A 26,565-nucleotide genomic window follows, 5' to 3' on the forward strand; every position below is an offset into this window, starting at 1 on the left:
TCCCTCCCTCACCATGGGGGCCTTGATCTGCCCCCCAACATGCCCCTTCCCTCCCGCCCCCTTCCACCACAACAGATTTACCAGCTGCGCACAACTTCCACACTGCCAGGCTGTGCTCCTTGCCGCCTGCATGCTGCATTGCGGCTGCATACATGCACAGGCATGTATCAGCCAAACTATTGGCCAGGGGCCGATTTCTGATGCAGTCAATTTTCTTTATATCAGTGCCTATCTGATATCAGACCAATGTATAGGTGTACCTCTAGTAAAAACTGAGAATCAGAATCAGTGCAGTAACACTAATTCTTTGTATTTACATAACACTTTCATATGAGGATCTCGTTGTGCTTTCCCAGTGTTAGCTAATCAAATCTCAGCATTGTTTGGAGGTACTGTAGAAAAGCACTTCATTCTTCAGACTGAAGATTTTTCAGATTCTTCAGAGTTCACAGGTGCACAGAAGTCAATGTCAAAGCTCCAACTGGGTTCAACAAATTTCAAGCCAGCAATTTAACAGGGCACCACAACAGAACACATAGGCAACTAGTATGGGGTGCACGGGGGTGCACGTACCCCTCCCCTGACAGAGCCAGTGCCCCTCCTGACAGCTGACACTGATGCTGTTGGTAGGGCAGGTGCCCACCCCTAGGGCCGCTGCCATTGGTGGCTTCTGCGGGTGCCCCCCACAGATTCAGGAGGCACCAGTCACTCATGACAGAACAGAACATTTTAAAATAGAAAGAAAAAGTCTTGCCTTAACTAAAGATAGAAGAGGATTTTGCAACTCCTATATCAGGCCCCAGTTGTGAAAGGCAAAATGGAGAAAAACTTCTATTAGGACCTAACATGAAAATTAATAATAAAAGTGCTATGACACAATTATTGCTCACAAAAAGTCAGGGAACTTGGGTCTACCACCCAACTGAAATATGGCACTGACTTGGAAAGGTGGCATCAACTACAATCAAAGTGTTTCTAGGAAGTCTTTCAGCTACATATGGGCCCCAACTTTTGAGATATCATGAGATCAGAGCATGAAGAGGTACAATAATGCATGTACTTTTATTAAGCTAAGGTTATATCATACCAGTTAATGAGGATGATATTCTAGCTACAAAACTTTTACCTATTCCTTACTGATACTGATTGACAGATAATAGGCTGCCAATTATTTGATATCTTCAAGACAAAGTTAACAATTCATGGAATATTTTATTTCCTAAAACAGAATGCTGCCATAAGCATCCTAAGCACAACAAATGGAAATAGTCTAAATATGCTGACTATTATATAAACTATAATATAGACATTAAAACAAAACTGTAAATCAAAAACTCTGTAATTTGAACAATTAGTTTATTTACTTGCATGAACCTGTACACAACACTTTGCACAGGAGATCAGAAGACTTGTTCCATCCTCTTCAATAAAGGCATTTGATGGACAGTTTTCAGTGTTTTCTTCGCTATAAATAAAACACATCTCTGGAATAAGTGGTTTAGTCTTTTCATTTTTGGCCGTAAACGTTTCATCTGATTTTGTTTCCCCACACGTATAATTTTCTTCATTATAGTTGTCAGGCTGGAAAAATATACAATATTTATATTTAACTAAAAGACACAAAGGGCTTATTTATTTGTTGTTTTGATTTTTGTGGATATATTTTTCCCCTTCAGTTCCTACACTAATGGCATAACAATTTCACAGGAAAATTAGCTTCTTCCAAAACATATATCACTACCAATTTCTTTAGCTACTTGATTATTTTGATAGCTGTAAAATTAAAAATAGCGCCAAAAGTTAGTGTTGCCACAACTGTTCTCATTTTATTGTACATATTACTATCATTTCACTTTTTTCACTGAGCCTCATCAAGTTCAAATGCAATTGTGAAGCTGGTCCTCAAACTCCAGGAGCAGGTAAGTATGACTTGTTAACAGATGTAGCAGCATTCTCTCTCATCAGCCTCGTAAAATAATTAAAGGAAACATCCTCTCTGAAAAGCCAGAATTAAATTAGCAACATGGTTCTGAATATCCCATCCTTTGACATATACACCTGAATGGGGAAGAAGGGAATCATGCCAATTTACCTTCCAAAGGCAAGAAGTGTCCTCATCGAATAAGCTGGGAACAGCATGGAGTTTCCCTACCAGGAGGAAGAGGAAAATAAAAGTGCTACTCCCCCCCACCTGACCCCTGATACCTGACTCTGTTGTGGAACAGTGATATTTCTCAGAGTAATTTATTCCAGTTCAAGTTCTGCCAGAACTCTAATAGGCTGTGCAAACTCAAAGACAAAGAAAGCAAGTCCCCATCCACCATATGGAGCTCTGGGGAGCATCTGAGGTGTTGAATTTATATTCATGCCCTTTTCCAGAAGAAGCTTTGCAGCTTTTGTCCGCTGCAAAACTTCTGGGCTGGGAAAGGTTTGCTACTCTTTAATGAACAAACTCTTTCCTTTTGCACTGTAGGTCAGCCAATATCTGTAGCCTTCTGGAGCTTGTAAAACCAGGTAAACTTCAGCTAATCTGCAGCAGTCCTTAAATGTTTCAAGATTAAATGCTTCATGATCAAATTAATTCATAAAAATGTAAAGAATGGCCCAAGTCATTAAAGTTTTTATATTACTTGTAATGCATAGCTTTAAACATCATCAATTTTTGCTTGCAGGTGCATGAGAAGTGGGAATGGCCGAGGCATAGCAAATGTTATTTTCTATACATGTACTAATATAAACATAGTTGATACAGTGCATCTCGCTTTTAAATTGAATCCATTCATATATGAAAAAGTAAAACTCCAATGGTTAAAAACAAAACCACAATTCAATCAAATTTCTTTACACTGTCATGCAATCATGCCTTACCAAACTATTAGAGTTCTTTGAAGGTGTCAATAAGCAGGATTGGATTTGGATTGCCAAACATTATAAGGATTATAAGGAATGTCCATTTATGGATTAGAAATTTGCTTAGCAAACAAAGAGTGAGTATAAATAGTTAATATCAGGATGGAAAGAAGCAACCAGCAGGGCCCCTCGGAGATCTGTGTTGGAACCAGTGATGTTTATCATATTCATAAATGATCTGTAAAAAGGGGTGAGTATTTTCTGGCATGACTGAACAAATGGGCAACTAAAAGGCAGATGAAATTCAATGCTGATAAGTGTAAGTGATACACCTTGACAAAATAACCCAAACTATACCTACATTGGAGGCTAGATGTACACCTTGCTGAGGTCGTTTGACCCCAGTACTCTTTCCTGCCATGGCAGGGGGTCGGACTCGATGATCTGCTCAGGTCCCTTCTGACCCTAGAAACTATGAATTATGATGAGCTCTACATTAGCTGTTACCATGCAAGAGAGAGATCTGGGATTCACTGTGGACAGTTCACTGAAAACATCAGCTCAGTTCTCAATAGCCCTCAAAAGGCAAACAAAATGAATATTAAAACGGACATTGTAAACAGAACTGAAAGGATCATCATGCCCCTTTATAAATCCAGGGTGCATGCATAGCTTGAATATTGTGCCCAGTTCTGGTTCCCACACCTCAGAAAGGATATAGAAGAACAAGAGAAGGTACAGAACAGGGCAACAAGGATAATTAGTGGTATGGACAGGTTTCCTAAGAGGAGAGACTAAAGACACTGGGTCTATTCAGTTTAGAAGAGAGATGCTTGAGGGAGGGGTTATAAAAAGGGTTTACAAAAAAAATAAATGGCAAAGCAAAGTAAATAGGACTTTATTATTTACTGTCTCTCACAATACAAGAGCTATGGGGGTCACAAAATGAAAGGTAGTTAGTTTAAAATTTAAAAAAGGAAGCTCTTTTTCACACAGCATATAAGTAAAGTGTGGAACTTGTTGCCACCAATGTTGCGGAAGCTAACAGTTTAGTCAGATTCAAAAAGGGACTGGACAAATTTTTGGTCGAAAGGGGCATCAGCATCCACTCTCTGCCGCTGTGACACAGGATGCTGGGCAAGATGGACCTATGGTCTGAGCCAGTAAATGGAAGTTTTTATGTTTTTGTGTCCAATTAGTAAGACTTTGAAGATCAGTTCATTTAAAAAGGTACCAAAGCAGAGATCTCAAAACTAGCACCCAAACCACATAAGAATTATTGTCTTCAACATGAAGAAAAAAAAAGCTGTGGGGTAAAGTGAATGCACCAGCAGGCAGGGACCGCATCCAGGCAGACCTGGATAGGTTAGAGAAGTGGGCGGATCTGAACAGGATGTGGTTCAACAAGGACAAGTGCAGAGTGTTGCACCTGGGGAGAGGGAACCAGCATTATGGTTATAGGTTAGGGGCTGACCCTCTCGGCAGCACAGAGGCAGAGAGGAATCTTGGAGTCATGATCGACTCCAGGATGAATATGAGTCACCAATGCGATGAAGCAATAGGCAGAGCCAACCGCACCCTGTCATGCATCAACAGGGGCCAGGGGCATCACTAACAGGTCCAGAGAGGTCTTGCTCCCCCTCTATGCGGTGCTGGTCAGGCCGCAGCTGGAGTACTGTGTCCAGTTCTGGGCGCCGCACTTCAAGGACGTGGAGAACCTGGAGAGGGTCCAGAGGAGGGCCACTCGTATGGTTGGGGGCCTCCGTGGCCAGCCCTATGAGGAGAGGCTGAGGGACCTGAATATCTTCAGTCTCCGCAAGAGGAGACTTAGGGGGGATCTTGTGTTTGCCTACAACCTTATCAGGGGCCAGCAACAGGGACTTGGGGAAAGTCTGTTCACCAGGGCCCCCCTTGGAGTCACCAGGAACAATGGCCACAAGCTGAGGGAGGATAGGTTTAGGTTAGATATTAGGAAGAACTACTTCACTGTAAGAGTGGCCAGAGCCTGGAATAGGCTTCCCAGAGAGGTGGTGCTCTCACCTTCCCTGGAAATCTTCAAGAGGAGACTGGACAGGCACCTGGCTGGGGTCTTATGACCCCTGCCACCTCCAGTGCTCCTTCCTGCCCATGGCAGGGGGTCGGACTCGATGATCTGTCTAGGTCCCTTCCGACTCATTGATTCTATGGGGGGCGGGGGGCGTGAATCACAACCCTGCTGTGTTATTTGAAAAATATTTCAATGGATAATGTTTCGTTATTGTATTAGGTTGCAAGAAGTCAGTTTGACCGTGGACTGAGCATAAGTGGTAGTGACTACACAGTCGCTCCATACTCTGTTCAGAGGCTGTAGGTAAACTTGATAGGAAGTTTCCTGTTTACTTTGGCCAGTAGCTAGGAGAATATTTGCCCCTTGTCAGCAGTTGATACTTGACTTTATTTGCTTTTTGTTTTCATGTCACAAATTAACCTTCTACAATAATTATTGTTTGCCTCCCTTAGTTTCGTTGCCATGCTCAGTTTTAAATAAGACATCAAAGACACCCTTCCAAACAACAGCTTACCTTGTAGTATGGCATAAGGAGAGTACAAATGGCACAATGAGGTTCCTTTTTGGCACAAGCTGCGTTATATTCTTTTTCAGCATTGAAATTATGGACTCTTTTCTGCCAAAGGTAAATGAGAGGCTTGGCCCAGGCTTCTGTTTCTTGCACCTCCTCTTCAATTAAGGAAGTTTCTGGCAGTTCTTAAAAGAAAACAAACATGTGATAAACATGGTACAGTAGTCTTGGGATGAAACTAAACAAAACCAAAGTTATTCCCTGATCTCACAATGAAAAGCAAAAAATGTCAGAAGTTGTTCTTCATCTAGATACAAGTGCAAAAGAATTACTGTATGAAGTGAGAAGAGGTCTACAATTTTAGGATGCGTTTTGCACGTCATGCTATATGCTAGTGACTACATAAAAGGAGTGTAAGATAGCATTTTGATGGTGTTGCTCCAACACAATGTGGGTTGATATTCATAGTCACAAATTGAACATCTCTAACTCCATCTCTTACTTCCTGCAATTTTTTACTCCATTACTGCATACACTCTGATTTAATTCCAACTACTGAACAGGACTAGAGCCTGCCAATCATCCTAATATAAATCAGATTATGCCCATAACATGGCACATTTAAAAAGCAAAGTGAAATGACCCTACAGTCATTTTCTGTGTACTATAATGCACAAATATTGCAGACTTAAAATATGTAAAACTGAGACGCAATCAGATCTTGCCCATCATCAGACTCTAGTGATGTTCACAGGTGGTTTAACACCTTCTGCTAAATTCCTGCTGGGCCATCAACAGAAGGGGCATCTTACCCTCTCCAGGATCTATCTTAATAAAGCTGTGGACAATATTCGTTTCTACAAGAAGACATTTCTTCCAATAGAAAAGTAGCCCAAGACTTGGGAGTGTACAGATGTTCCTGCAGCCCTGTAGCTGGAGAGCTTCGTAGACAAGCTCTCCAGCCAGGGGATACTAGAAGGCTCTTTTTGGGCCACCCCCACCCTTAGAGGGAGCCCATTAATTGATAGTCTGTCCTCCTTCCTGCCTGGGAGAGAGGCAGGCAATCAAGTGGCAACTGGCAGCTGCTAAAAAGCAGCAGCTGCTACAGACAGCCCAGGAAGGTTCCAGCACCAGGAGAATGCCCCTCCCAAAGCTGAGAGGTGGGGGGAGGCAAGGAAAAGCCAGCATGGCAGCGCCTTGGAATGAACTGGATACTGAGAAGGGAATAAGGTATCCAATAGGGATACAGAAAACTTTGGTAGTGGGGTGGAGAAATAGCAAAGGAAATAGAATTAGAACAGGAAAAATATTGAACTGTACAATCCATTTCTAGTGCTATATTTATGAAGATTAGTTTATTTCAAAAGAAAATGGCAACAATATAGAAGAGTTTAATGAAGTACAATAAGCTGAATCATCCCATTTGTTCAGCCCATGACTGACTTCATCCAGTTAAAAAGAAGTAAAGACTTTATGGATCTCTTCCTTTGATAAATTGTCAAAAATTGCTGCAAAAGCACTGTAAAGCTTATAGTAGCTATACTGGTGATGAACAAAGAAATGAATTATTTTCAAAGACACATAATAAGTGGCTATACTTAAACTAAATGTTGCACAGGAATTAATAAACTGACATATATTGTATGTGAATTTACTTACATTGTTATATGCTGCTTCTCAAGAAAACATAATAATAATAGAAGAACTGTTTGCCATTAATATACACAATCGAAAACATGAGAAAAAACAGGAAATGCCTCCATACAGCTTTTGAACAATCAGTTTGTGATATGAAACTACAAAATGTCTAGTTAATAATGTACGACAAATTAAGATTTCCAAAATACAGACGTGTTGCTCAAAATCAAAGGGAAGACTTGGAAGTGTAACATGAGAGCCAGGCTTACAGGAAATCTCAGCTGCTTATTTCCCTTGATACATTTTAACTAAAAGTACTTGGTTACATCATATTTCTCCCACACTAGTTGCAATACCCTAGGAAACTTGAAAATAAATATATTGATCCCTGCCATAACACCTCTTATCAATTCCTCCTCGCTTTATGGCAAACATTCTGATTATTATTTCCTGTGTTGCTAAATGAGTAGAAACAAATGCATTAGTGTCTCCTGCATTCTACCATTCTGGTGCCTTCTTTTAGAATTTTTTTTTTCTAACCAAAGCTTCTCCATTCAATACAGAGAAATGCAGGGTGCTCCACCTTGAGTGGAAAAACCTCCCACATCACACTTACAGGCTCAGCAATCCTGCACTCACTAGCACCATGACCGAAAGAGACTTGGGGGGGGTCATGATTAACCGCAAAAGAACATGAGCCAACACTGCAATACCACAGCTGGCAAAGCGAATAAAATGCTGGCTTGCATCTACCAGTGCATCTCAAGCAAGACCCAGAATGTCATCCTCCCACTGTACTCTGCTTTGGTGAGGCCACAGCTAGAGTATTGCATCCAGTTCTGGATCTCACAATTCAGGAAGGACGAGGAGAAGCTTGAAAGAGTCCTGAGGAGACCCACACGCATGATCAAAGAGCATGAGAACAGGCCTTACCAAGAAAGGCTGCGAGCCATGGGACTCTTCAGCCTGGAAAACCACAGGCTCAAGGCTGACTCAGTGGCAGTCTATTATAAGGGGTGTGCATCAGAATCTGGGGCCTCTTCACCAGAGCACCCCAAAGGATGACAAGGCCCAGTGGTCACAAACTCCTGCAAGACTGTTTTAGGCTGGACATAAGGAAAAACTTCTTTACTGTCCGAACCCCCAGGGCCTGGAACTCCACAGAGATGGTGCAAGCACCTACTCTGGACACTTTTAAGAAACATTTGGATGCTTATCTTGATGGGATCCTTTGACCCTAGCTGACTTCCTGCCTTTTGGGCAGGGGGCTGGACTCGATAATCTTATGAGATCCCTAATGTCTATGAAATCTATTAAATATCTTCCTTTTCATATAATATTCATCATGGAGGTCTCAACCTTTTTATACAAAGTCTGCCATGGAGCCTGAACTTGGCACCTTTCTCTGTCCATCTACCTATTCATAGTTTCATAGTTTGTAGGGTTGGAAGGGACCTGAGCAGATCATCAAGTCCGACCCCCTGCCATGGCAGGAAAAAGTACTGGGGTCAAACGACCCCAGCAAGGTGTCTGTCTAGCCTTGTCTTAAAGACCCCCAGGGTAGGAGTCAGCACCACTTCGCTTGGAAGTTGGTTCCAGATCCTAGCCGCCCTGACAGTGAAGTAGCGCCTCCTGATGTCTAATCTGAATCTACCCTCTGCCAGCTTGTGGCCGTTATTTCTAGTCACTCCTGGTAGTGCTCGGGGAAACAAGGACTCCCCCGATGCCTGCTGGTCCCCTCTAACTAGTTTGTAACAGGCCACTAGATCCCCCCTCAGCCTTCTCTTGTGGAGGCTGAACAGGTTCAGGTCCTGTAGCCTCTCCTCATAGGGCCTGCCCCGCTGCCCCCTGATCATGCGAGTGGCCCTCCTCTGGACCCTCTCCATGTTGTCCACATCCCTCTTGAAGTGCGGCACCCAGAACTGGATGCAGTACTCCAGCTGCGGCCTGACCAGTGCCGCATAGAGGGGAAGTATCACCTCCTTGGACCTGCTTGAGATGCCTCTGTGGATGCATGACAAGGTATGGTTGGCCTTCCTGACTGCATCCCCACACTGCTGGCTCATGTTCATCTTGGCATCAGTGATGACTCCAAGATCTTTTGCACTGATGAAAAGGGAATTCCCCAGTCTATAGGTATGATGCTGGTTCTTCCTCCCCCAGGTGCATCATCTTGCACTATCTATTACAGAACAATATGACTAGTAGCTTCATCCTTGCTGTGTTTCTACTAATTTATTGCATGAACTCTCTCCCTTAACTCTCTTTTATCTTGATACTGTCTTTATCTTTAATATTTATATTACAATTGTATCCTGAGGTAGAACTGGGCCCATATTGTACTGAAGTCTAAAGAAATATATAGAGGCATGCTATACCTGTTAAAAGAAGTTTACAAGCTAAATATTCTATCCTTACTCCCTATTTTGAATCTACAGCCCCAGGTTTCAGGATAGTGTCCTATTAATGAATGAATTAGAGCTCAATCTCACCCACAGGAATCTCCCCTAAATTTCTAAACATTTATCTGTCATCTTAACCCTGAACTTGACTTTTGTTTCCAAGCTGAAAACAAATTGGAAAAAGAAAATAATTTTTCTCCCCAAACATACCTGATTTATCATGCCCATTCTATTGCTAAACGATAGCATAACTAGGGGGATGGGAAAGCAGGATATCAGTCCCAAGCACTGACTTAAAAGAACATAAAATGGCACTCCCCGTCACTGGCCAAGGTGCAAAACTTCCTAGTTACACCTCTGCTGGCAAATTCATCTACATATATTTGCTCTGCCTCCTCTGAGGTAGGTATCTAAGTCTTAATAATCCATCCTTACCATTCTACCCCTTCTTTTACACTCTTCATAAATGCTTATTTTCCCAATGTAAGGAAGTAAAAAAAAAAAAAAAAAAAAAGTTGCCAAAGTGAGATGGTAGCATCACCAGCTATTCTATCACTTTCAATAGTTTTCTGTTCATTCAGCTTTAATTCCAAAAAAAGCCAGGAGCAGAACTGGCACATGGGATTGTAATTTGCCAGGGAGGTAATACTTCCCCTTTATGCGGCATTGGTCAGGCCGCAGTTGGAGTACTGCATCTAGTTTTGGGCACCACACTTCAAGGAGAGATTGAGGGCCCTGGATCTCTTCAGCCTCCACAAGAGAAGCCTGAGAGGTGATCTTGTGGCTGCCTACAAATTCATCAGCAGGGTAGGGGGGAGGGAAGCAGCAAGGAATAAGATATGCTCTGTTTATCAGGGCACCCCTTGGAGTAACTAGGAACAACGGCCACAAACTGACAGAGAGCAGATTTAGGTTAGACACATCAGGAAGAATTTCTTTATGGTAAGGGTTGCCATAATCTGGAATGGGCTTTGAAGGAAGGTGGTGCTCTCCCCTACCTTGGGGGTCTTTAAAAGGATACTAGATATGCACCTGGCTCAGGTCGTCTGACCCCAGTGCACTTTCCTGCCCAGGGCAGGGGGTTGGACTCAATGTTCTGCTAAGATTCATAGATGTTTGGGTCGGGAGGGACCTATTAGATAATCTGATACCACCTCCTATAAATCTGGCAGTTTAAATCTTGATTTAAGGGTTTCTTTTATGATTAAGGCAATATGTTTGTTCATTTCATATCCATCATGCTAACCAGATATAAATTATAGTAATCTGGTAGAACCTATGTCAACCATGCTTCCAGCTCTCCTATAGGGGTCCTACAGGATGACACTGATGGCACCTAAACATGAGCAGTGAGGCTGCTCCAACACTACCAGAGCAGACTCAATTAACTGAGTCTGCTAGAGCATGGTAATTATCGTACTCCAATAGCCTCCAGCATCTCATGTATCAGCATCCCCACGCTTAAAAATGGCAGTGGGGGTGCTTTATCTAAAGCTCTGGAGCCAGTCAAACTCCATCCCCTCCTCACCTCCCCCATACACTCCTGCAGCATGTGTATAAATGCCCTATATGACTTGGCTACAGGTCACACAGGACATAACTAGCAGGACAGGCACTTGAACCATCATTCCTCCTGTTCCAAAGTAATACTTTTACCACTGAGGAATCCTTCCTCCCCAGGCAATAGGAAAAGTAATTGATCTCCTCTAATGAAAACGCAAGAGTCATAGAAACATAGTAAAAAAAAAAAAAACGAAAAAAAAATCAAAGATGTGCAGTTTTGTATCCCAACTTCTATTTTACCATTTTGATGTGTGCAACTAGAACTGTACTTATTTTTTGCAATAACCATGATCATATTACAATGTAAGATTTCCCACTCTAGAGTCAACCTTTCTAAACCCGATCTAGCTCTTCCATTAAAAAACACACGCACACTTTAGTTAGGAAGAATCCAAAGTGGATCAAGAATCAATGCCTTGAGTAATTAAAGGTTCGCCTGGTATCTTGTGTCACCACATTACTGCTTCAGAGGTCCAGAGTTCTTTAAGAACTTTCATTGAAGCCCAGAGTTCAACTTACCATCTTTCTAGGATTTCACAGAAAATGGCTTATCCCCTTACTAATATTCACCTACCTCTACATTAAAATGATAAAATGTCAAAATAAATGGATATTTTTTTAACAACCATGAAAGTCACAGGATTCATTACTTCTGTGACAAAATCTGATAAAAAATTCTGCCTTAGTTAGCAAATTCACTGGGTACAGCACACGATCCCGCATACAAAGCATTCTATATAAAATGAATCAGATTGCCTTGTGTAGCTCTGCTTTGTTTTCTCTTTTAAATGTGCACTAATATAATTTGTGGGAGGAGAATGTGCACTGTGCTGGAACCAGTAGCCAGATTCTCCACTGGTATAAGTGGAATTAGGTTCATCCAATATTGGCTGCCCGATATTTTTAGGAAGAAAACAAAATACTGTTTTTGAGGAAAAGGCACAAAAATTTGCTACTGTTAGAGATAATTATTTTAAATTTATGGGAATCTTTCAAAACAACAACCTGCTTTCTTATTCCATCAGATATAATAAATTGATGCAGCAGACCTCAAAGCCCTGACACAATCAAAAATCTTACTTACATTCCTTACACAGAAAATTTAATGGGGTAAGACTGATCTTTCAAGAACTGATGTCATCTTGTGGGAAACTCTGAAAAGCTTTTTGTTTAGAAGCATTTCTGTTATTTATTCAGGATGTCCTTCTTCCTGCTCTCTTCTTAATGATCCTTTTTTGATTACTAATTACATGAACAAGAAGAATGGGCATCTACCCTGCATTAACTCTTGTGCCTCAAGATACTGTATTTAGCATGGATTCTGCTACAGGCTCACACATCTTGTGCGTGTGAGTTTAGAATCCCTTGAGAAGTCATGTTTCTCTGGGTTATATGCAAGTCTGTTCACATTTCTATGTTGAAGATTTACAAGGCAGAGTGACGGCAATTCTCAATTTCCTCCTAACTCATTCTAAAATGGGGATGAATGGTGAGTTGTGGGATGCATCTGCATTGACTACAGTGTACGCAAAATTCACATTTACTGTAAGGTAAGTACATGTTTTTCATATATATGTCAATGCAAATCCCACTTCAGGTGACAGGAAAGAAGCATCTTCCCCAGGATTGGTGCCACGAGGAGTACCAGCTCCATCAGTCAAAACAGATATTAAAGTATTGCTGCCCAATCTCTGGCATCAGATATAACCACCATGTTCAATGCAAAGTGTTTCACAACAGTGAATAGGTCGTAGCAGCCTTGCAAATTTGAGTTTTCAAAGATTTCATAGACACTAGGGGTGGAAGGGACCTCGCAAGATCATTGGGCCCAGCCCCCCACCCAAAGGGCAGGAAGTCAGCAGGGGTCGAATGATCCCAGCAAGATAAGCATCCAAGTGGTTTTTGAAAGTATCCAAAGTAGGTGCTTGCACTACCTCTGGGGGGAGTCTATTCCAGGCCCTCAGGACTCAGACAGTAAAGAAGTTTTTTCTTATGTCCAGCCTAAAACTGTCTTCCAGGAGTTTGTGACCATTGGAACTTGCCTTCCTTAGGGGTGTTCTAGTGAACAGTTGCTTTCCAAGTTCCTGGTGCACACCCTTTAGACAGTAGCATGTTTCTTAAAACAGGGTCAATTTCTACCTGAAAGGAGGTATCAAGTGTGGACCCCAGGGCTGTCCTGGGTTTGGTACTGTTCAATTATTTTCATTAGTAGCTTGAAGGATAGAATGAGTGTACAGTCTATAAATCTGCAGCTGACACCATGCTGGGTGATGTAGCAGACATTTGGAAGGTAGGATTAGGATTCAAAATTACTTTCATACATTGGAGAAATGTCCTGAAACAAATTGGATGATACTCAATAAGGACAAGTGCAAAGTACTGCACTTTGGATGGAACAATCAAACGTAAAATGCAAATTGGGAAACAACTGGCTCTGATGTAGTATTGTAAAAAAGGATTGGGAGTCACAGTGGACTGCAAACTGAATGAGTGTGCAGTGTTCTACTGTTGCAAAAAGAGCCAATAGGACATTTGGCTGTACTAACAGGTGTCACATGTGAGACATGGGAAGTAATATTTCTACTTAGCACTAATAAAGCCTTGCCTGGAGCACAGTGTTTAATATCTGAAGGTAAAGACATTTGGGAAGCACATTTGGGATTGGCTTGAAGGTCTTCTTTGATGCATGCTAGGCAGGAAAGTAGCAGCAAGGAAGGTGGTGTGGTTGGATTTTTCAAGTTTTAAGGTGGTGGTTGGGGAAACTACTATTGTTTCCTATTGTTGAGCTGTTTGTTGTTACAAGCCACTGTAAGCCTTTTAGATAGGGTGAGATCTAAATCTAAATAATAATTTCTGCCCAAAAACCGATGAAGTCAGAAAAGTCAGTCACACAGCCCTATCTTGCCACCATGTTCAGTAAGAGGAAAGAGAGATGGTTTTGATCACTTTACTCTTTATGCCCTCACTACAGAACGTAAGAAGGCTCAGTTTGCATGCATGGGCTCAATGGACACAAAGGAAAATACGTCTGTCTAAAGATGCTAAATCCACAAGGCACACTCATACCCCCTGTGAGATACTCACTGATATGTACACAGAGCAGAGGTTGGAAAGCCTGTGAACATGAGGCATTAGTGGTGTGGGGCTTTGGCTGCAAATACTCCTTCTGCACTACTGCAGGGACAAGAATCAGCTGTGGGTGCTCTCTCCCTGCAATCATCAGTGGTCCTAGTGCCTGCCTTTCTTCCCACCCATGATTCAGGGTGGGTTATTCTGGCCCACAGCCAGAAAAGGCTGCATACCCCTGACACACAGAACCACCCCTATTCTTAACACCTATTCTGGCCCTGTTGCTTATACTCCATCTGATATGGTAATGATCTCTTTGGGATACAATTATTATTTCCATAGCAATAAATGTAATATTGCAAATTGGAGCTATCACTTCACCCTGCAGGAGGCCAATGATTCATTAATAAAAATGCTTTCACACAGAAGTATCTTCAGGAGTGCATGGGAATACTTAGCTTGGAACAGGTATCCAAGTTGTAGCCATATTGGTCTACAGGAAAAGGCAATCAGGGCTCATGGTAGAGGTGATATCTTTTATTAGACCAACATGATTTTTGAAAAAAAAAATCTTTAATTGCAAGCTTTCGGGCACAAAAACCCTTCATCAGGCATTGGAGAAAAGATTGTAAAAGTTCTGGGTGGAAATGAAAGTTCATATAACATAGGATTTCTCAGAGGAGTCAACAGATGGAAAACTCCTCTTGCCAGGCAGTTCTTAACTGGTAAGGAGTCTCTCAGCTCTTGTGAGGTTCTGTGATGATGCAAATTACCTTAGACAAAGGCAGGAGCAGTATCTCAAAGTTTCAGGTGGAAATTATTATAATTTCCCAAGGAGGAAGCAACTCTGACCACCTGAAACCTTGAGATACTGCTCCTGCCTTTGTCTAAGGTAATTTAAATCTTGATTTAAGGGTTTCTTTTGTGATTACAGCAATATGTTCATTTATTTCATGTCCATCATGCCAACCAGATGTAGGTTCTACCAGATTACTGTAATCCATGTCAACCATGCTTCCAGCTCTCCTATAGAGGTCCTACAGGATGACACTAAGGGCACCTATACATGAGCAGCGAGACTGCTCCGCTATGCTGTATCAGAATAGACTCAATTAATCGAATCTGCTGGAGCGTGGCAATTACCACACTCCAGTAGCCTCCAGCGTCTCATGTATCAGCATTCCCGTGCTTAAAAATGGCAGTGGGTGTACTTTACCTAAAGCCTTACAGAGCCTCACGGGAGAGCTGAGAGACTCCTTACCAGCCAAGAACTGCCTGCCTAGAGGAGTTGTCCATCACAGTTTGAGGAGAAGGTGAGCAGCCAGCAGTTGCAAAAGAAAAGATTAAAGACTATTTAGAAAAGCTGGGTATGTCCAAGTCCATGGAGCTGGACGTGATTCACCCAAGGGTGCTGCAGGAGTTGGCTGAAGTGACTGCAGTGCCACTGACCATTATCTTTAAAAACTTATGGCAATTAGGAGAAGTCCCTGACAACTGGCAAACGGCAACTATAGTGCCCATCTTTAAGAAAGGGAAGGAGGAGGATCTGGAGAACTACATACCAGTCAGCCTCACCTCAGAAGATTACGGAGCAAGTACTCAAGGAATCCATCTTTAAGCACTTGGAGAAGAAGGTTCTTAGGAACAGTTAGCATGGATTCACCATGGGCAAGTCATGCCTGACTAACCTGACTGCCTTCTATGATGAAATGACTGGTTTTCTGGATGCAAGGAGAGCAGTGGACATGATATACCTTCACTTCAGCAAGGCTATTGATAGAGTCTCCCACAGCATTCTCACAAGCAAACTAAGGAAGTACAGGTTGGATGAATGGACTGTAAGATGGAAAAAAAATGGGATAGATCATTGGGCTCAGAGGGTAGTAATCTATGACTCAGTATCTAGCTGGCAGCCAGTATCAACTGGAGTGCTACAGGAGTCAATCCTGGGACCAGTTTTATTCAATGTCTTCACCAACAGTCTGGAAGATGGGATGGACTGCACCCTCAGCAAGTTTGTGGATGACACCAAGCTGGGAGGAGTAGCAGATATGCTGAAGGGTAGTGCTAGGATTCAGGGAGTCCTAGACAAATTGGAGGATTTCACTGAAAGAAACCTCATGAGGTTCAATAAGGACAAGTGCAAAGCTCTGCATTTAGGATGGAACAATCTCATGCACTGGCACAGACTGGGACCAACTGGCTAAGCAGCAGCTCTGCAGAAAAGGAGTTGGGAGTTACAGTGGACAACAAGCTGAATATGAGGCAGCACTGTGCCCTTGTTGCCAAGAAAGCCAACAGCATACTGAGGTGCATTAGTAGGAGTGTTGTCAGCAGATTGAGGGAAGCAATTATTCCCTTCTATTCGACACTAGCAAAGCCACTTCTGCAGCAATGTATCCAATTTATGCCTCCCCCTGCCACAGACACACAAAGAAAGGATGTGGACAAACTGGAAACAATCCAACAGAGGACAATGAAAATAATTAGGAGGTTGGGACACATGATCTATGAATAGAGGCTGAGGGAACCAGGCTTATTATGGAGAAAAGAAGACTGGGGGGAAATTCAATAGCAGCCTTGAACTAACTGAAGGATGGCTCCAAACAGGATGGAACTAGACTGTTCTCAGTGCTGGCAGATAACAGAACAAGGAGAAATGGTCTCAAGTCGCAGCAAGGGAAGTTTAGGTTAGATAGCAGAATGAACTCTCTCACTAGAAGGGTAGTAAAGCACTGGAACAGGCAACCTTGACAGACTGTGGAATTTCCATCCTTAGAGGTTTCTAAGACCTGGGAAGAAAAAGGTTGGACTTGATGACTTCCTAAGATCCCTTTCAACCCCAATTTTCTATGATTCTATGGTAAGTGTATATCAACTTAGAACCACTGTAGTAGCATTTTGGTAAATCACAGCTCACAATGCTGCTCATATGCTTGATAGCTGAGCACTTTAGGGAGAGCATTTTCTAATGCTGGGAAGTTTGGCATTTTTTATATACTTTTCTGTAAACATTTCATGCTCTTAATTCTGGAGGTATAGCATACCAGGTATTCTCATGAGACAGTAAAATGGATTGCTACTAGTACAAAAAGTTTATTAACTGCATTACATGAGGACATAGCTGAATTTTCCTTTATTAATGAAGTTCTTATTCATTTATTAGATACTTCATTACCACCTCAACAACTAGATAGAGAACTGTATTCCCATTGATGTGAGGCACAATTTCTGAACTACAAGGGACTTCTTGCATTTAGGGTTATTTGGTGCTTGGTACAAAGTATGCAACATTTGATATTTTGGCTCCTGAAGCAACATGACAAGAACTTTGTGGGCATTTATACACATACATTTGTCTGCACCGATGTTCTGGGAATCTGATGTGTTACAGCAGACTCAATTAATCGATTCTGCTCTGCATGCGAGCTGATATGTCTGGTGCTGTGTTGCATGCGTTTGTATAAATGGTAAAATGCACATCAGTGCTGAGAAAATGGTGCCAGCGTGCTTTTGAACTAAAACAACTTTTGATGCGTTTTAGTTCAAAAGTGCACCACAGCCATTTTCTCAGCACTGACATGCATTTCACCATTTATACAAATGTATGTGCTGCAAGCATATGTACAAACGTTTCCAGAACAGATATATAGTTACATTTTGTGCACTTATTAATGACAGACCATATTTTCTCACCTACAACAAACACCTTTTCCCCAAAATTGGGGTGTATGTTTTAAGTAAGGGAAGCTGTTTTCTTCACTTGAAAAGAAGCAAGCCTGGAGACACTGTGCATGCCATGCAGCTGCCAGGATGGTTGCCACTAGTGTCTTTTCAGGAAGCTGAAGGGGCACAGTCCTGTGTTAAACCTCTTATAGCCACAGCTATTGTCAGAGCACAGTGGCTTGTGCCTGAAGCAGCAAGTGAGCTGTTGGTAGTATCTTGATGAGGCTTGTGATGTAGAAACAACACTTTATTTATAGGAACTGATATAAAGAACTACTTACAGTAAAGAACTAACCACCTTACTACTGCCATTGCAAGGCTCTGGGGCCTAACCTTGCAGTGGGTGCATCCACACATGCAGTTTACTGTGGAGTAGACCAATTAGCTCTGCAGTGAAGTGCCACAGTCTACATGGGCACCAATATTAGGGTTCAGTAAACTAATTAACTTCACCTTAAGACAGTATTGCCAGGGACAGTGTGATCAAATGCACATGTAGATGGTGACCGCCTGAGGCAAATGGTGCATGGTCAGCCCAGCCAGGCAGAGGCCAGACCCCGGCTCCTACCAGCCCCTCCACTGCCCAACTTCACCGTCTGGAGCCCAGGGCTGACCTTGTGCCCCCTGGCCAGCCCAGGGTTTTTCTGCCCAGGCTCAAATTGCTGCTGTCCCAGGCACATGCATAGACACTGCACCCAGGAGCAGTTTACTCCAGCTTAAACAGGTCTGGAGTTTGTTGTGTCACGTTAAGTGCACATGTAGATGCAGCCACAGAGTATATATTCTTGGAAACATAGTGGAAGTTTGGCACATGAAGTGTGGCATTCCAGGAGACGGTCTGAATGAGGCAGCTGGCACCATACCAGGATGCCACAGTTCCTGGATACTCTATGTCTCTAGAAGGAGATGCTGTGTATTATAGTTAGTCATGATTCTGGAAAAATCTTTTTTTTCTTTTTTAATAATATTCTGCTTTCCAAAAACAAGCTTCATGTTTTGTTGTTGTATGCAAGAATATATGGTAATATAAATTTATAAATATGGTCTTGTGATATGAGAGTTCAATCTTATGTGACACTAATGCTGTATTATCAATAGCTATATCAATACTTCCCACGAATTACTAGATAGCATTAATATCAGAAACTGAACCTCATAAGGAATAGGGTTACATTATAGACTAATGTGAAAGATGTACCAACTTTGCCTTATGCAAATAACATATTTGTGTCTCCATTACACTACTCATCTCAGAATAGTTGATTCTTTTTAAATATGTAAATGAAAAAGAAAAATACATTCCTGGACATTTTTTAAGAATAAGGAAAAGCTTTTAAAATGTATAACACATAAGCAGTTGCTGTGCTGCAGTCCAAACAACTAAGAGAATATTTATAGAAATGAAATAAATCTCTGTTTTCACAAATTCTTTGGTATCAAAATTAGTGGCAAACTTATTCCAACACAGTATTATCTGCTTTGAATAAATTTTGCTTAGTAAGTTAAACTAAAATTCTCAGAAGGAAAACATTTGGGCCATTTGTGGAATGGGCTGCTGCCAGTACTTGCTGATCTAACCCAGCAGATGTGAAAAGCCATAGACACTAATACAGCACAATTTTCTTTTGCCAATCTCAACAATGATTTTGCTGCTTGGGGTTATGTTCCACTGATGTTTTCTGGCTGTGTACAGCAGCATTCTCTGCTATGAAGAACATAGCAGCATCTGTTATTTTTCAGGTACTTAAGCATAATCTCAGCCCTGGGAGGCATTATATATAGTTTCAAATGTCCTGGAGGAAAAGAAAAAAAACACTAGGAAAAAAAAAGCTGCAACTTGGAAACTTTACTGCTCCTCCACTATATTTGCAAACTGGATTTTAAAAACTGTGCTGTATTTTTTAGTGATGAAAACTATGGTTTTTATAGGAAAAGATAAAAATGCAAACTTTGTTAGTATCTCCTAATAGCAGTACGGAAAAGTATGTATAATATTTTTTGTGGGTGAGTCCAATTGCTGAATTATGAATTAAGTTCTGTAGTTCTCATAAAACTTGTATGTGAAGAGAGACTAGCTGAATCACATTATAGTCTAAAACCATGAATAACCTGGAACAAATTCAACTTAGATCATGTCTGAAAATAAATGACTGTTTTTACCAAACTTGGTAGGAAGGAAGGAAGAGCATGGAACATCAAAATTATCAATTTCTCAAAAAGTTATGAAATGTTTTGTATAAAATCACCAGAGTTCCACTCAGCTGTCACAAAACCCATTATATTAAATGATAATCTTACAGCATTTAAATATTCATTTCCACATTAAGGTACTTCTAACATTTCATGCAAAAAGGTCAATTTATTAAACTATGGTTGACTTTACTGGAGTCCCAGGCCACATCTAGATGTACAGGTACATGCAGTTTACAGTACCACAAGCTTCTTTGTGGTGCCACAAATCACATGTGGTGAGTATTAAAACATGTCCCATGCTACAAATCTGCATATTTCCTGGGACCAAAAAAATCCAAACAAACCCCAAAACAAAAAGTGGCACAATGCACACCCAACAAGCATGCACTGGCACACCCGAAGGCTGGCCCATCCAGAGCAATGTTTGGGTTGCCAGCCAGGCCTCCATGCTGCCTGACCTGTGCCCCTGCTGCTCCAGGCCACCAGGTAAGACTCCTGGGGCCAGTGCTGGCCCCAGCCTCCAGCTCTTCCTGGTTGAAGAGCCAGAAGGGGGGCAAGGGCCCCAGTTTTGGGGTGCCCTCCAGTTTTGGGCCCTCCACTTTAGGAGGGATGTGGATAAACTTGAGAGAGTCAAAAGGAGAGCCACCCGCATGATCAAAGGCCAAGAAAGCAAGCCTTATAAGGAGAGGCTGAGGGACGCAAGGCTCTTCAGCCTGGAAAAGAAAAGGCTCAGGGAGCACTTAGTGGCAGCCTATAAGTACTGCCTATAAACCTATAAGATCTTGGGGGTGCACCAAGATCTGGGAGAACAGGTTAGCTAATTATCATGATAATTATTTGATACTGTTATTCAGACAGGCTAATTAAACCCACCAGAAGTGCCACGCTGTCAGGGAAATATCTTAAAGCTGGTGCTGCCATTGCAGGGAGTTGAAACTGTCTAGTGCAGACAGGCCTCCAGCAAGTGCCCTCTGAACGACCTGCTAGCTGTCAATCACAGGTGACCTACTTTCTGGCCCTGCACAGGCTCAGTGGCCTCACAGCTCTTACTCTCGCACAGGCTTAGTCAGAGTTTCTGTGAGGTAATCGGTCTGGAACCTTCCTCCTAAGCGGTTACCTGATTGGCTAAGGGGGAACTATAAAGGGTCCTGAGCCCTTACCCGGGGGGGAGAGCTCAGAGAGGTTTGGGGTATATTGGGTGCGAGAGTGCGATTTGTCTTTTCGGTCTCGGTCTTCTTCATATTGATATCTTCGGTTACTGGACTGTTTTGGCCTGGACTTTGACGTTGACCTTGGATCATTCCCGTCACCTCGGCAACAACTTCATGCTTACCTGTTTGGCTCCTGACCTCGGCTCCCATCTCCGACTTCGGCTTTGTCTTCGTCATTACAGACTGCCTTTTGGACTGGTGTCACATTTCCAGTTCGATCCCCGGTTCATCACCCCTCGCGTTACAGTTTCGTTTGTTGGTAACCCCACTCCATGAGCTGTTGACCAGCCCTGGGACTAGCCAGCGGGCAGCCGCCCCTATCCCTAGCGGGTAGATAGCAAGGGCTCGCTGGCGAAACTCATGGGCCAACAGACCCCTCTTGTTGTTTGTCTGTTTATTCTTTCTGTAACTGAAGAAATCATCTGGGCCTCCGCTGCCAAGCGTGAGTAAATAAATCACCTCTATTTCAACTTACACATATGTGCGTTCCGTGCAGCTCACACTCCACCCCCAATAATCCTGCCTGTTCGTTCCAGTTGCCACCACCCGGCCGCACCACCGTGACCAATACCGTGAGCGTGGCCTGCCAGCTCCGGGTTTTTGACAGCTAATTAAACCCACCAGAAGTGCCACGCAGATGTGGCTACACTGTTTCTGGGTTAGGAAGCAGCCCACCTAAAAGACTGCGGAATGTTTTCGGGTACTAGATAGTTCTTGCTGATGTAACCTAGCAGATGTGAAAAGCCACAGACACTAATATAGTCCTTGTTGAACTAACCCAACAGAGTATGGCAAGTGTGCCATGTACCCCTAAACCTTATATTTTATTGTGCTTTATAATTTCATGACAAAAAAGCTTATTTCTATTTTAAAAAGCAAAAACAACTACTACTACATATACAAATAACAACCCCATCATGCATTCTCTGAACTCCCCAAAAGCCTGTAAGAAATGCAAGATTTTTCCCAAAATGGCCCACTAATTCTGGGTACTGAACCTGAGGCATCACTAATTGGTCTAATTTTCAGCAATACTAAACAATCTTACCTGCAGTTACAGATGTTCATCATTTCTGAAAATTGGACCTATGGTGTCTCAACTGGATGTTCACATATTGGGAGACCCAAAATTAAAATGTGGCTATAAACACTCACTGGACCAGGGGAGGACCTCTTATATTTGCTATGGGACAGTAGGCACATTTTATCATTTCTGTTTTGAAATATCCTTATAATACCAGTGATATCATGTCTTTATATTGTGAATTTTCCCTAAAAGATGTAGAATATTTCACACAGGCTCAATTTCTTAAAGCTGCCTACTCTATTTAACCCAAAAGGTGAACTGAAGTAAAACCAGAACCAAAAACCACTGAACAATCCTGCTAGAAATTAGTAAGTGCCCATGCAGACATTTCAGCAAACATGCAGCACACAATGCATAAACATGGCAGAACTGGTCAATAAATAAAATGAGCCACTTTATTTCCCCTTGTAAAGGTTTTAATTTGCATTCATCATTCCTTATTTAGTAGCTTCTCCTTGCACTCAGATTATTCTGTAACATTTTACAAATAGAGCCAAATTTTTAATATCTCTGGATTTGTTACCCACAAACATTCTTTGCTCTTAGTGGCTGTAACTGTACATGCACTATTGTAAAAATTCGGTCTATAGTTAAACATTAAATTATAAATTTGTTTTTATACATTTCTATTATTATTTTGACATGTATCACCAAACTTCATTCACATTAGTAAAGTTACATGAGTTAATAAGCTAAAGATGATCAGTAAGCACTGAATGTACACTAAAAGTTATATACATATTTACACAAATGACCAAGCACTACAGGCCTGAGGCCTGATTCATAACTTAATTACACCACAGTTATATTAATGTGACTTTAATGGTGTAAAACAACATAATGAAATGGTAAATCAAGCTCTTTGGCTAGAGACAGAAGTTACACAAACCAGTTTAAGTGATCAGAAACTGGTTTAAACCTGCAACAGAACAGTTGTTCAGTGCAAATAAACCAGTTTCAAAATGGCTGAAACTGGTTTCAGATAAACCTGCTTGAATGTAGTACCAGACTTAACTGATTTACATCAAACTGGTTTATGAAACTTCTGTCCCAGACCCCTTCCTGGTTCAAGTTAAATCACAGTCCCCCAGCACCCCAGCATGCTTTGCAGCCCTGTGCTGGGCTCTGCTGTCTGCTCCAGAGAGCAGGGCTGGCCCTGCCCCTCTGCTCCCTATCTGGAGCAGTGAGGGCTGGCTGACAATGCAGGGGGGGAGGGGGGAGGGGGGAGAGGAAGAGGGAGAGGGGGCAAACCCCAGCTGGGGGCTGGGGCCAGGGAGGGAGGTTAAAGACCCCTTCCCCCACTCAAACTTACTGCTAGCTGCAACTGTGGACTACAACTCCCAGAGGCACCTGGAAGCAGGAAGAAGAAGTGATGAGCAACGCTGCAGAGTCCTAATGCCGTAATTTTGGACTGCAAATCCCAGAGACCTCAAGGACAGCAGAAAGAGGAAGTGAACACACAACCAGAGAGCCATGCTCTCGTACCTCCTGGCTTCTGGCCTGATCAACAGTAGGTGTGTGGCTGCATTTCCAGAATCAAAGGTAAATGCCTGTTTACTTCTGTCTCAATTTAATCTGTGCATCTTAGATTAACCTGCAAAGACTCAATTGATTCAGCCTCTGGCTTTATTGTACTTAGCCTTTATGTTTCAGTGAGAACTGTGAACTTCTTCCTATAGAGAGTAATAAGTATTTAATTTACATATTTCAAATCCTTTAAAATTAAGATCACCAGAACCTGTAGGCACAAAAACAGAGAGATAAGACACAGATAATCCACTGTGAAGAAACCCCTAATTACCATTCTCACTGGAGACAGCAAAGAAGCTGTGAATAGTTAATGAAAATACAATACACAAAATTCATGTGGGTGACATAAAAACATGGGGTGGTATTTTTCAAATTTACTATCTGCTTTCTAAGATCATCACATGCACTGAATATGCTAATTGTTACAAGTTTCTAAACCTCTCTTTACTATCAGTCCAACCCACCCATCAATACCTGAATTTGTGGGTATAATGTCCGTGAAAACTAAGAAAAACTTGTCCAAATTTTTGCTCCCATCAATGAACAAGAAAACTGATATATGATATGGTTACTGTAAATTCAATTGTAAGAAAATATAGGAAAATGTGTTCTCTTTGATCAAACTGCCTAATGCACTATACCATGACATAAATAATAATTAAATAGCAGCATTTTTATTTTAAAGTGCTTCAGAAATTTTACAAACCAGATTCACTGGCATACTCCAGCTGTTCTATGCCACTGCAGTGATGACAATCAATCCTATATCTAGTAAATATAGCTTATTGTTTCTTTTTGTCTTCAGAGTAGCACAAAATCTTAATCATATCTGTTTTAAACAACTGTTCCATAATCCCTGCTCAGCAAAAATATACTAACATTTAAGGAATTAGGTTGCTCACACACTTAAGCATGTGCTTAAGTGTTTTGCTGAATCAAAGCCTCAGATAGAAAAAGTGTTATCATAATTGTACAGATTAGACAACAGGGTCAGCAACTAGCTTGCATTCATATGGTGAGTGAAAGACTGAGTTGAGATTTTAACTCAGGCAACCAATCTTCTGCATAGGACATGCATTTCACAGATTTCATAGACATTAGGGCTGAAAGGGACCTCAAGAAGATCATCGAGTCCAGCCCCCTCCTTAAGTTTCCTCTCCTTATAATTAGAAATCATAAGGAGGGGGAACAGATCTTTGACAAGCAACTGAGGGCATCAGGGAGAAAACTTGGATTGGTTGGACAAAAAGACTGGGGAAGTGAGTAAAAGAGACTGAGACTGAATGAAGTTGGGAGACAGTGAGAAAAACAGTTTGTCTGAACAGGAGGAAATTCATATTGGTGGGACAAGTCATGGAAAGGGGAAGGACACTAACTTGGACAGCAATCCCAGAAAGGGAACTTATTAAGATCAGCTCTACAACAAGGATGCAACAAGGAGCCAAAGAAAGGTAACTGATGCGTCTGGTACAAGAATAAATTAGAGGGACAAGGTACAAGGATTTTGTTAAATACTTCTTAAAGAAGGTACATATACTTGACAATAAATTGCTCACCCTTTCTTAAGGATTATCCTTGCAGTTAAATTTGTCATTATTATTATTATTATCATCTTTACTCAAAATATAAGATGAGGCCCCCTTCCCCCCACCCCCCAATCAGCAACAGGGTAAAAGCCTATGAAGTTGATTAAATACACCACAGAACATGACTATAAAGTACATGGCTCATATTGGGCAAATATCCTAATGGGAACCTACCACAAAGATAGGTTAGTACAACCCAACTGAATAGGATATATGGTAGTGCCCATTAAGTGCCGTTCCCCTCAACATTGACTCTTTTTTAAGTCATGGTAAGTCACTGCACTGAATATATTTTGACTTCCTCCTCACTCCCACAGCTGAGCTGCTCTTTTCTTTCCCATTTCCAATGATTCCTGTTTCTTCACCAGCCTTAAATATTAGCAAATATCACCAAAGGGGGCCCCAAACCGTTCAGCTAAAACCCCTCTGTCTACCCCTCTCTCAGTGTGTTGTATATGATTATGGTGGCCCCACCCCCAATGAGGTAAAACCACTGCCCTATGGCTCATCTGCATATAAACTTTTGAAAGATCCCAGGACTCATGACAAGAATACACAGTTAGGAAACAGATCTTATGGGGAGAAGGGGAGGGGGTACCTGGAGTACACACACACATACTGAGCAGTGCTGAGCTGTGGGGTCACCATGCCTTGAAATGCTGATAACTCTGCTAGGGCCCAGCCCAGTGAACCATAGTAAATCATAAGCCATTGGCTTTTGTACTCTATACAAGTAGACGCCAAAATGCTACTTAAAAGTAGGTTTATGGAGTACCTGAGCTAAATCCTGCAGCAGTTCAAAAAAGGTAAAATGCATCAATTTTGGATGCACCAAGTCTATGGATACTATATGCAAATTACTACAGCTATGTTTATTTCAAGGTCATTTTTTTCACATTTGTTCATCACTTCCATGTGCAAAGGGAAAGCAGGGTCTGCCAGTAAGGTTAGGGGGAAGAAGTTGGTAGGGCAGAGGGCCAAGGGGCTACCTGACTCTCCCATATTTATTTTCCCTGCTGTAGCAGTGGAAGAGATACAAATTAAAGACAACCCTCCAATAATTAAATTCTATACTTGGAAATCTATAAGTTTTCCACCTATAGAATCTAATTATTGGGGGTCATCTTATATATGAGAAAATGATGACGTACC

General features: G+C 41.8%; 1 protein-coding gene across 2 annotated transcripts in view; it reads right to left on the reverse strand.

The window, feature by feature from the left end:
• Positions 1 to 26,565, reverse strand: part of KDM4C (lysine demethylase 4C) — a 532,790-nt gene that overhangs the window by 206,641 nt on the left and 299,584 nt on the right. For both annotated transcript variants that reach the window (XM_019517600.1, XM_019517601.1), the window contains exons 13-14: positions 5,412 to 5,593; positions 1,365 to 1,581 (exon numbers count right to left, since the gene is read on the reverse strand). In XM_019517600.1, coding sequence (XP_019373145.1) covers positions 1,365 to 1,581; positions 5,412 to 5,593 — 399 coding nt within the window. The remainder of the gene's footprint in view (positions 1 to 1,364; positions 1,582 to 5,411; positions 5,594 to 26,565) is intronic.

This window comes from Gavialis gangeticus, unplaced genomic scaffold (genome assembly GCF_001723915.1).
Source record: "Gavialis gangeticus isolate Ggan-Ray unplaced genomic scaffold, GavGan_comp1, whole genome shotgun sequence".
NCBI lineage: Eukaryota > Metazoa > Chordata > Crocodylia > Gavialidae > Gavialis > Gavialis gangeticus.